This window comes from Rhinopithecus bieti, unplaced genomic scaffold (assembly GCF_001698545.2).
Source record: "Rhinopithecus bieti isolate Rb0 unplaced genomic scaffold, ASM169854v2 scaffold_3854, whole genome shotgun sequence".
NCBI lineage: Eukaryota > Metazoa > Chordata > Mammalia > Primates > Cercopithecidae > Rhinopithecus > Rhinopithecus bieti.
In genome coordinates, this window is record NW_016804356.1 from 1902003 (window position 1) to 1913134 (window position 11132).

At 43.4% G+C, this 11132-nt stretch overlaps 1 protein-coding gene across 1 annotated transcript in view; it reads right to left on the bottom strand.

Annotated features, from left to right (window-relative positions):
* Positions 1 to 10818, bottom strand: part of STK39 (serine/threonine kinase 39) — a 304142-nt gene extending 293324 nt beyond the window's left edge. The window contains 1 exon segment of the mRNA XM_017867497.1: positions 10513 to 10818. Coding sequence (XP_017722986.1) covers positions 10513 to 10615 — 103 coding nt within the window. The 5' untranslated portion in view covers positions 10616 to 10818.
* Positions 10819 to 11132: the final 314 nt, after the last annotated feature.

Sequence of the window (11132 nt, forward strand, 5' to 3'; positions counted from 1 at the left end):
GAAGTGATTCTGACTACGATATCCAACCCAAAGACTCTAAAATGATCTTTTTAAAGAAATGTCACATTTTGATATTTCTGAAACTATTGGGTTTCATTTGGACAGAATCTGTGTTTAGTCATCACAAGAACATTTCCAAAATGAGGTAAGTCAGTAAGATAAAAACTTATACTTCAAAACTATCCTCCTGAGTCAACAGGGCTATCTGTTTCACCACACACAAGAATACTCTTCCTCTGAAAAGATGAACTGACTAGCTTAATAGGCAGAGTGAAAACAAAAGATTTTTTAAAAATCAGGTGATGCCTGTCTCCTTTTTGCACTAAGTCAGTGGCAATACCTTTGCATGTTATAAAAAAGTGGCCTCATACTACTTACAGCCATTATAGTAGTATTTGGCCAGTCTTTGAACACTTCCAAGAAATTACCATTCAGCACCATCCCATACAACTTTCTGTGAAGAGAGAAACAGTCTGTATCTGCACTATCCAATAAGGCAGTTGTAGCCACAGTTCATTAGTGAGCACTTGAAATGTGGCTAGCGCAACCAAAGGACTATATCCTATTTCTTTAATTTTACTTAATTAATTTAAATGTAAATAGCCACATGTGGTTAGTGGCTACCAAGCTGGACAGTGTGGTGCTAGCCCCTTTCTTCTGGGAACACTGCTGCTGCTCTGTTATAAAATACCAGCCCCGCCTAAGGGACCACCTCCCTCCAACTAATGACCGGTCATGCGGTATGTCTATTTCACGTACTTTTCGTCAACCCTCAACTTTCTGCTCCTCAACCTTACCTTACAACACACACCCACCTCCACCTCACTGACAGATGATCACCCAAGATTAAAAATATAATCTACTGTAATAGGCCAGGCGAAAGGTGATGGCTGAAATGAAGACAACGTATGTTTACATATAACCTGGTTACATGTTAAATAAACATGCCCTGATGAATAAATATAGGTAAATAAAAATCATTTTAATGCCCCTAAAGGGATAGATTTTTACTGATTCCTACATAATATATATGTTCTCAGATATATTTTTACTCTATTGAGTCATAGGCCAGGTACAGTGGCTCACGCCTGTAGTCCCAGTACTTTGGGGAGGCCAAGGCAGGAGAATCACTTGAGGCCAGGAGTTTGAGAATAGTCTGGGCAACATAGTAAGATTCTATCTCTACCAAAAAAAAAAAAAAAAAGGTTTTAATAGTTTAAAATTTATTGAGTCAATAATCTTTTTTTTTTTTTTTGAGACGGAGTCTCACTCTGTCATTGCCCAGGCTGGAGTGTAGTGGCGCGATCTCGGCTCACTGCAACCTCCGCCTACCAGGTTCAGGCAATTCTTCTGTTTCAGCCTCCTGAGTAGCTGGGATTACAGGCATGTGCCACCATGCCCGGCTAATGATTTTGTATTTTTAGTATAAAGATGGGGTTTCACTATATTGGCCAGGCTAGTCTCGAACTCCTGACCTTGTGATCTGCCTGTCTCAGCCTCCCAAAGTGCTAGGACTACAGGCGTGAGCCACCGCAGCTGGCCCAAGTCAGTAACATTTCTAACATCTGTCTTTACACCAACAAGGAAACAATGTGATATAAGTGGAAGAAAATACTGAATTAGGGCAGAATCATGAGTCTGGGATCCTAAGGACTTTGTGGCCATAGGCAAGTTTCTTCAACTTTGGCCATTAGAGAGTTTTCAGTTACAAGACAAAGCAGCTGGGATGGATTTTTTTTCCTTTGGTCTCTTCTAAAATTAAATTTCCTAATTCTCTCTATATTCTTGTGCCACTTCTCACCTAGGAACTTACTTATAAAAGCCAGCAATGACCTGCCATTCTTTCCGCAGCAACCCCCACCTGCTGCTCCTCTTCCTCTGCTTTCTTGAGTCACCCCATAATTAAACAAAGAGAGATAGTGACACTGCCAGAGAGAAAGAAAGAGAACCAGATGATTCAAAGTAAAATCTAAGTTACACAGGATAGGTCAATAGGCACCAACCCCCCAAAATATAACTCTTTTTCAATCCCCAGACTAAACAGAGTAGGAAAACAAGCAGTTGGAATACCCTTAGTACAAACTCTGGTTCAAATTGATGCAACCAGTTCAAAACAAAATCATTGATTCTTCTAAGAATTAATCCACAGAATGATTATGAGAAGTCTCACAACTATCACAGGTCACTGGCTTCCAAAATACTCCCCGAATGAAGATCTTTCATTGACAGGGCAGAAAGTCATCCACCTCTACTTTCCATCTAGTTTTTCTGACAAATAGCTCCAGTGGTAACTAAAGGTTAGAAACCTAAACCCATAAATGTCAATAAAATGTGTATTTTTACCTAAGGGAAGAATCGCACGAGCACCCCCAATACTAGGCTTCTGAGAATTATACTAAATGCCACTTACCTGGAAGAGGTTTCAAAATAAAATCAGGGATAATATGAATGTAGAGGTCTCTATCATTTCTATCTTAAAATGTTTTCCCATATATCAAAATACACAATCAGTTTAAAAGGTCAATTCATCTCAATCCTCAATGTCCAAGAAGTTTCTTAAAGCTAAGCCAGAGTTTATTCTCAAATGACTGTTTGGCAAGTGAGAAGAAATTTGAAATATATCATTTACTCACAACAGATTCCAAAGTATTTATCTAAATCAACTCTAGAAATAAAGTACTGCCAATCCATTCTCTAAAGGATTTTTATTTCTCTTCTGCTTTTCAGTTAAGCCAAGTCTGAAATGCCTTTTTAATTAATATATTGAATTCTTGTCTAGTATCAAAAACTTGGCCAATTAATGGCAGCTAGGGAAAAGAGAAACACTTGAATCACTCTGACTAAGAGCTGTTTCGGTATAATCTAAACAAAACTATCCTAGAGGAGAATGTATGACTTCACATGATTACATGGGGAATTATACTTAAATAGCAAAAAAAACTTTCCCAAAAAGTACATTGTAAAGGAATTATAATATCTATTAGATTGGTTTTGACTTAAAAAGAATGACCTGGTTCTATGGTCTTAGCAGGTACCACACCCACCCTATCCTGTCAGTCCCTTATAATTTATAAAAATAGAACTCCTGCCATCATAACAACCTTTGAAAGCCACTTGTTCTGCAATTCTGCTCCTGTGTTTCACCTGTATCCCTGATGGTCTCCAGCAGTCCTAATTCCTACACAGGAAGACGTTCCACAGAACTTCAAGGTGAGCGTTATATATAAATACATGAATAGCAAGAGACAGAGATCACTGGTATACTCAAGAAAAGAAAGCTCTAGAGCTTTGGAAGGGCAGTGTGGGACTTCCCCACTCCACCCTACAATGTCTACAGATGCCAGAACTGTGGCAGGGAGCCCTGGGTCCTTTCATCCAGCCAGAAAGGCCACCTCTCAGTCCTATGACCTCAGGAGAGCCAGGCCTCTGCCTGCCTACCTCCACAACACACGCAGGTGGACGCACTCAAAGTGCTTACTCTTCATCTGTGAGGATTAATGAGCTAATTTCTACAGAGTCCTTTAAGCTGATTGGCCCAAACGCAACTAAATAAGCACCATCATTAACCACAGGCAAGATCAAATCCTCAGGATCCAGCGAGGCAAATTTTTAGACGTCAGGCAATGTTTCTCTTCCACAAGGTGGGGAGGGAGTATTTCTCCCCAAAACTCAGAACTTCATCCAGAAAACGTTTATTAAATATCTGTTATGACATGCGGGGTATGGAGATGAGAGACCCTGTCCTCAAAGAAGACTTAACAGTCTACAGCCAGGCTGGCAAGGAAGAAACAATTTGCAGACAGTATGAGAACTGCCAGGGAACGAAAGACCCAACAGAGCCTGAAGGGCAAGTGGGGAGGGGGGCTCTAGAGGCAGAGATTATTTGTGTGACAATAAACCACCTGTTCAGGGTATGAGACGGGAGGCCCAGTCAGGGTGCTGGTTACGTGGTGTGTTCAATTCATGAACATGCACCAAGATATACATTGTTTATATGTATACTTTTCCACATGCATATTATACTTCAATAAGGGCAATATTTAAAAGAAGAGACAGAGCTCTTTGCTACATAGATGAAAATGGAAGGAAGGATCTTGGAATAAGGGTCTTGGAATGGTGTTCCAAGCAGAGGGAAATCTTGCCTAGAAGAGGCATTTCAGCAACTGCAAAACGTTCCCACTGTCCTGAGACTGGAAATGACAAGATGTGGCTGAAAAGGGAGGCAAGAGACAATTCCCAAAAGACCTTAAGCACTGTGCTTCTAATTAGTCTTGAGGATGATGGGAGAGTTACTAAAGGCGTTTCAGCCTGGGAGAAACGTTATAAAGAATTTTGGTATAGCAGTATCATTCTGGTAGCAATGCACACTACAGCCAGAAACAAGAATGGAAAAAAGGAACCTGATTAGGAAATTATTACAATCATCCAAATAAGAATCGATAAGGGCCTGAACTAAACCAGTGGTGGCCGACATGAAGAGTCAGAGTCAAATCAAAGAAGATTTCAAGGAGGTGGAGTATTTAGGATTGGGTGACCAAACAGATGTGAGAGATGGACGAAGACAGGAAAGTACAGGATGGCCAGCCTCTCAAGAAGATGAATATAGAAGGAACCAGATTAGGACTGAGGCAAGGGTGGAGAGACAATGAGTTTAAATGTATGAAGTCCCTGTGAAACATTCAAACGAAGACATTAAAAAGGTAGTCCAAACACTGGTCTATAGTCAGGAAGACCCTCCGCATTTGAGGTGGTAGTTGAAGCCTCAAACAGATAGAGATGCGGATCTTGCATCCGGGGCAGGCAGGGGAGTACAGGAAGTCCAGAAGGAAGGCATGGCATGGAAGCTCAAGCAAATGCCTTTCCAAAAGAATGAAAGATGGCACCTAACCCTGCAGAGAGCAGAGAGAAGGACTGCAGCGTCCACTGGCTCTGCCCACAGAATAGTCACGGTGATTTCAGAGAGAGTAACTTGGGTTTCTCAGGGAAAGGGCAGAAGCCAGACTGCAGTGGGCAGAGAGGGAATGGGAGGTTTCTTGAAACAGTTTAGCAGTGCAAGGAAGAAATGAGATAAGGGAGTAGCCAGAGGAGAAAGAAACAGGGAGAGTGTTTTATTTTGTTCTCTTTTGTCATTTAAAGATAAGAGACAGGCTTGAGAATATTTATAAACTGAGGGAAAAGCAGAGAGGGAAAGAAGGAGACAGGGAAGCAATGGTGATGACTTTATCTGAAAATGAAGGCCTCTGTCCTCGCACTGGCTGGGACACACAGGGAGCGTTTCTTTTAGTCAGCAGCATTTCCTGCCAGCATGGCAGCCTTCAGGCAAACTCAGAGGTGGAAGAAAGTGCAGTCTTAGCAGGTTGTTCTCGGAGCCCTCTCATAATGGGCTGCTCCTCTTCAGCAACCTTCCTGCAGGATGCTCTCATCACTTGTCAGAGGGCCATTTGGCACCTAAACCCCTGAGCTGTCCAAATCGCCAGGAGCTCCACAGGTCTCTTCAGTTTCCTCCCATAGCAGTGGAGATGCAAGGGGAAGCCAGATCCCCGGGGGCCTCTCCCCTTATAAGCCCCTTCCAGCAGCCCAGCAGAAGAGTGGGACTAGGGAACAACCTCTCCTTCCTACCTCCTCCCTGCTAGAAACATAGCAGAGAAACTCTTCAAGCCATTCCAGAATCTTGCCAAAGATAGGACTGTGTTCTCTCCTGATAACTTGCATCTGATTAGCAAATGAAGTCTATAGAAGTTATGGCTAAGACTAATTGAAAGCATGCTGTGTGCCAGGCACGATTCTCAGTGCTTTACATTCTCTCATTCCTCACAACCCTATTTTTATCATCTCTGTGTTACCAATGAGGAAACTGAGTGCAGACACATCTAAGTCATTTGCTCAAGGTCGCAGCGTCAGTGACTGCCATTGCAGGACATGAAACAGACCAGGCTGTCGGACTCCAGGGCCGGCACTGCTGCAGCTTATTTTCAAACACCGTCAGTAAACGTAGTATACAATAAACCATGGAAGTCAGGGAAGAATTCATAATATCATTAGTTAAAAATCAAATGCACATATAAAGGATTGCAGTCACTTTACCATAGTTTCTTTTTACCTTGAGATCTCCCCCCAGCCCCATGACAGCACATTTAAAAGAGTATTTATCTTGTAAATATAATTAATTCTATTGAATTGTACACTTTAAGAATGGTTAAAATGGTACAATTTTTGTTGTGTATATTTTACCACAATAAAAATAATACAAAAGAGGCCAGGCACAGTGACTCACACCTATAATCCTAGCAATTTGGGAGGCTGAGGCGCGCGGGTTACTTGAGGCCAAGACTTCATGACCAGCCTGGACAACATGGTGAAACCCCGTTTCTAACAAAAAATACAAAAATTAGCCGGGCCTGTAATACTAGCTACTTGGGAGCCTGAGGCAGGACAAATGCTTGAATCTAGGAGGCGGAGGTTGCAGTAAGCTGAGATGGTGTCACTGCAATCCAGCCCAGGCAACAGAGCAAGGCTCTGTCTTACAAAAAAAAAAAGAAAGAAAAATTATATATATAAAGAGGCCAGGCACACACCTGTAATCCCAACACATTGGGAAGCCAAGGCAGGAGCATCGCTTAGCTCAGGAGTTCAAGACCAGCTTGGGCAACATAGTGAGACCCCCATCTCTTTTAAAAAAAAATAGGCAGGCATGATGAGGCATGATGGTTTGCACCTATAGTCCCAGCTACTCATGAGGCTCATGTGGGAAGATCACTTGAGTCCAAGAGTGCCAGGCTACAGTGAGGTATGATGGCACCACTGCACTCTAGCCTGGGTGACAGAGTGAGACCCTGTATCAAAAAAAATAATAAAAAATACAAAAGAACATTTCTATATACATTTTTCTACTTACAAAAAATAAGTGAAATGAAATTAAAATCAAAGCCCTGTCTTCTTTGAGACAAAGCATCTCAGGCATCATTTAGTATTTTAAAAACAACAACAAACAAACTAATCAAGGTCAAAGAACACACTGCAGCAGCAAGGCAGCCTGGTGTAAAGGTCTGGGAGATCAGAACACACACTCAGTGCTCCGGTTCCCTTACCCCAGTGCCAGCGGAGGTACCACTGTCCTCAGACTCCCTCTAGGATATCTATAAAAACCAGTTCTAATCCCCAAACCATTTAAATCCACAGAAACTCTGAGAGCACAGAGCGAAGTGGGAATGCCCGGGGCTATTTACAATCTCATTTTACGAGAGGCTTAAAGACCTGGCCATATGCACTATTACCCGGACCTGAGGAAAACACACCTCAATGGATAAACAAAGCCTCACAGGAGAGAAATAAAGCATTCAAAGGAACCCTCTGTCAAACCATGTCCAGGATTCTAGAACTCAAATTCTTCGTATTGACTAAGATGGCAATTTGTTACTTTTAGGTCATTCTAAATGACCACCCAGGACAAAGGTGAAGCAACACTGAGAAATCTAGTATAAAACTACATAAAGAAAGGTGCATCCTGCAAAAAAAAAAAAAAACTAAGAAAATCAAACATATACGTTGAGGCAGGAGTCTAGTGTTTCTCAGAAGAAATTCAGCAAAGGTAACAACACCGCTGGAATCATCTGATTCAAATACAGAAACTGGTACTTCAGTGACTACAACTCTTTGAATGAAAAGCTCCATTCCATTACGGACGGCCAAGTAAACACTTACATGATTCACTTTCATTCCCTGTTTAGCAAATCTAGGTAATATTATTAATACCACCAACAAATAAACTAAGTTTTCAACTGGCATAGCTTTAAGTGCCCCTTATACTTCTAAAGGTAGGGGTACCTACCTTTGGGGCTCAACTCACCCCAAATTCCTTCTGTAGAGAGGTACGGAACAAAGATTAACAAGGCTGAAGAGTATAAACAGGTCGGAAAGCCTCCAAAAAGACAGAAATATTTGAAATCTACTAAGACAAGGATATCAATGGCTAGAAGAAGGAATTTAATAATTTCCAACATTTTTAACCCCTCTGTAAATATAAAACTCCCTCCAATCGATTTTACATCACTTCCAGGTCATGAATAAACTTCTGAACCAGAATACTCCTAAGAGCATTACAGTTTCTCCACCGACCTTTTAAAACACAAGAACAATTATACAATAAAGAGAAAACTTTATTTTAGGCTTGCAAAATCCTGTGTTTATTTTCTAAAACAGAAGTCAAACAACTGAATGTGCTTTGTTTGGGTTTTAGTAAACTTATTCCCTCATAATCCTGGGGGCCCCAAACTCTGCCCAGAAGGAAATAAAGAAAAAGTCCTCCGTGCCCGTGCCATGCTGGAAAGTTAAAACACAGTGCCTCCTTTGGCTTTCTGCTCAGGCACATCTGAGCCTCCTGCTGCTGGTCACGGTTCACACTGCTGGAGTCATATCATATGACACCTGCCGTATGGCGGGTAGAAGCAAAGGCTCTCAACTGGCATTCATGTTGAAACTGGTTCAGTGTTTGAACTGCTAACTTCTGCGTGTAATGTTTAAGCAAAAGTGCTTAACCACAAGTTCAGTCTTAATCTCTGAACTAGCATTAAACCCTAAATGGAAACAGGTTTGTAATTCCCTATAAACATTAAGCCCTTGCGAAAAACCTATTCCAGCAATTTGATTTTTCAATAACAGGGCCCCCACACAGGCCATCTCTTTCTCTTTTAGTTGGGAAAATATGAGATAAACTTCATATTTTTCATAGAAAAGCCCTTCCCACAATGCAAATGTGCAAAAGTCAGGGTAGAATAAGCAGGTGTTTTTGTTCGCAAACTCCTCTCAAACAGAAAAAAAAAACAACAAAAAATTTCTTTTCTTCCACTAAATTGACCACCATAATTAACACCGATGGGACTGCAAACTGAAAGAAGTTCTGCCATTAATCCCACTCAACTTAAACTCAGATTTTATTAGTTCACCAAAAAAATACTGTTTTCAAAAGGCAACGTCTGTATTTTAACCCTAATAATTAACCAAGTAGATATATAAATTGATTATAAGTTCTACCAATCCTATGGACTCTATGGAAAATTATGTGGCAGATACCATTATTGAACTTTTATGACCCACCTCTTCCTGTCAGAAACAGAGTTCACAGCTGGTTACTGAAGGTAACAGTGGAAATAATTAAGCACCTTACAAACTCAGACCTAAAACCTAGCTCAAATATGACCTCTACTAAGAAATACTCTGCTTCCTTCTCTCTCCTGGCAGTCACTCCCTCCTTTGGGCACTCCAAGCACTTACTCATCACATCCTATAGGATCCTTTCCCTATGTCTCCTAACAACTTAGGGCAGGGATCTTTTGTTAATTTCTATATTGCTAGCAAATGGGGCAATGCTTGGAACATAGCAGGCCTTCAGATCTTGTTGCACAAATAACAACTATGAGGTTACACGCTATAAAGTCTGTAAAAAGAGGGGCAGAAAAAACCACAGCATTTTGCCTTGAAAGAAGCAGAAGGCTTCTCAAAGAATATTCACACTCACCTTGGAAGCAGAGTGAGATTTAGTACACAAATATGGGCACTCACAGAAGGGAAAAGCCTCTGCAAGGCAGCAAAGAATGGAAGACCAGATGTGCGGAAGACAGCGGTGTATTCAGGAAGCAATCAGTGAGAGGAGACAACGGGAAGAGGCAGGCAGGTTGAGGGTACAGGGCTTATATGCCAGGTTAAAGAGGTTTCCATGGAATATTCCAGGCTTTGAGAAGCCCCTGAAGCTATTTATTTCAGGCAGTGACATGAAGACTCATCCCATGAGAGTCTCTGGTCAAAAATTATGGAAGATCTGGGTTTTCAAAGAATTTTGTCTACAGATGCCTATTATAGGTTATCTGAAGCTTGTATATATCCTAGGTTACTGACCTGCCCAACATTTTCTCACATATTTCTACACATATAGTCATATACATATTTCCGTCTATGCTATGTTTTATTCAACAGTAGGTGACAAAGGCTCATTTAAACACCTAAAGAAATTTTTGTAGCTGTTTTGTTTTAAAGGGAGGTGACGAATTTTTTTAAGTGAAAGTTAGAAAAAATACTTAATATAAATATCCTTAACTCCTTTTTCATCGCTGTACTTACATACCAAGATTCTGGGAAGGCAACATCCCATCCCTGCCTCAGTCAGGTGAGACGCTGAGGGCCCACTTTACCTGGAGGCTTCCCTAAGTGACAAGACTCTCAAACTGGATGATCCAATAGGTGAAGGGACAAAACAAACCTCCTGGCCCTTCATGTGCCTGGCCCAAGAAAAAGTAACGCCGAGCCCTGCGTCTCTGCCAGGTATTTAAAAATGTAAGATAAGGTGATATTTGTGAGCCGCCCAGAAGGCATCGAAAGGCAGGGAGCAGATCACCGGCAGCCTCGGGTTTCACTCTTGTAGCTCGGCCTGGACCAGAGGGAAGCATCGGCCCGGTACAGGGCTGGAGGCCAGGGCACCCGCTTTCCCCGGGGGGCCGGACTGGGCGGCAGGCGGCGCACCCTGGCACGGAGGGAGGCGGGTACCCGGGCGCTCCGAGTGGCGCGGAGAGCCGGGCTGCAAGGCGGGCGTGGAGTGGCGGCTGTCAGGGAGAGAGGCCAGCATCCTCCCCGGCCTCGGGAAAGCACTGGGGCCTCCACGGCTTCTACGTGGCCCCGTTACCCACGGCGAGAGAGTAACGACGTGAGGCAGAGGAGAGGCTGCGCCAGCAGAGTCCCCCAGGACGCGGTCCCCGGGGCACTGGAAGTCCAGGGCGGCGCCCCCGCAACCCCACCCCACCCGCGGCTGCCTGTCCGCGTGGCCACCGGCCACCGGCCACGAGCCACGAGCTGCGGCCCCGGCACGCGGGGGGAGGGAGATGCGGCGGCGCCGCCGGGTTCCTCCCTCCACCGCCCCGGCGATCCGGGAGATAAAAGTTTGCAGCATGCGGCTCGTCTGCAGTGCGAGTCACATCCGCCGCGCCGCCTCCTGCAGCACCAGCGCTCAGAGAACGAACAGATACATTTAAAAAATAAAAAAACTGTTGAAGCCGGTAGGCCTGAAGCTGGCCGCTCTGCCTCCAGGGCGTGCATGCAGGCGAGCCCAGCATCCCGCGCCCCCTCCCGCCCCGGCCGCGCCTCCC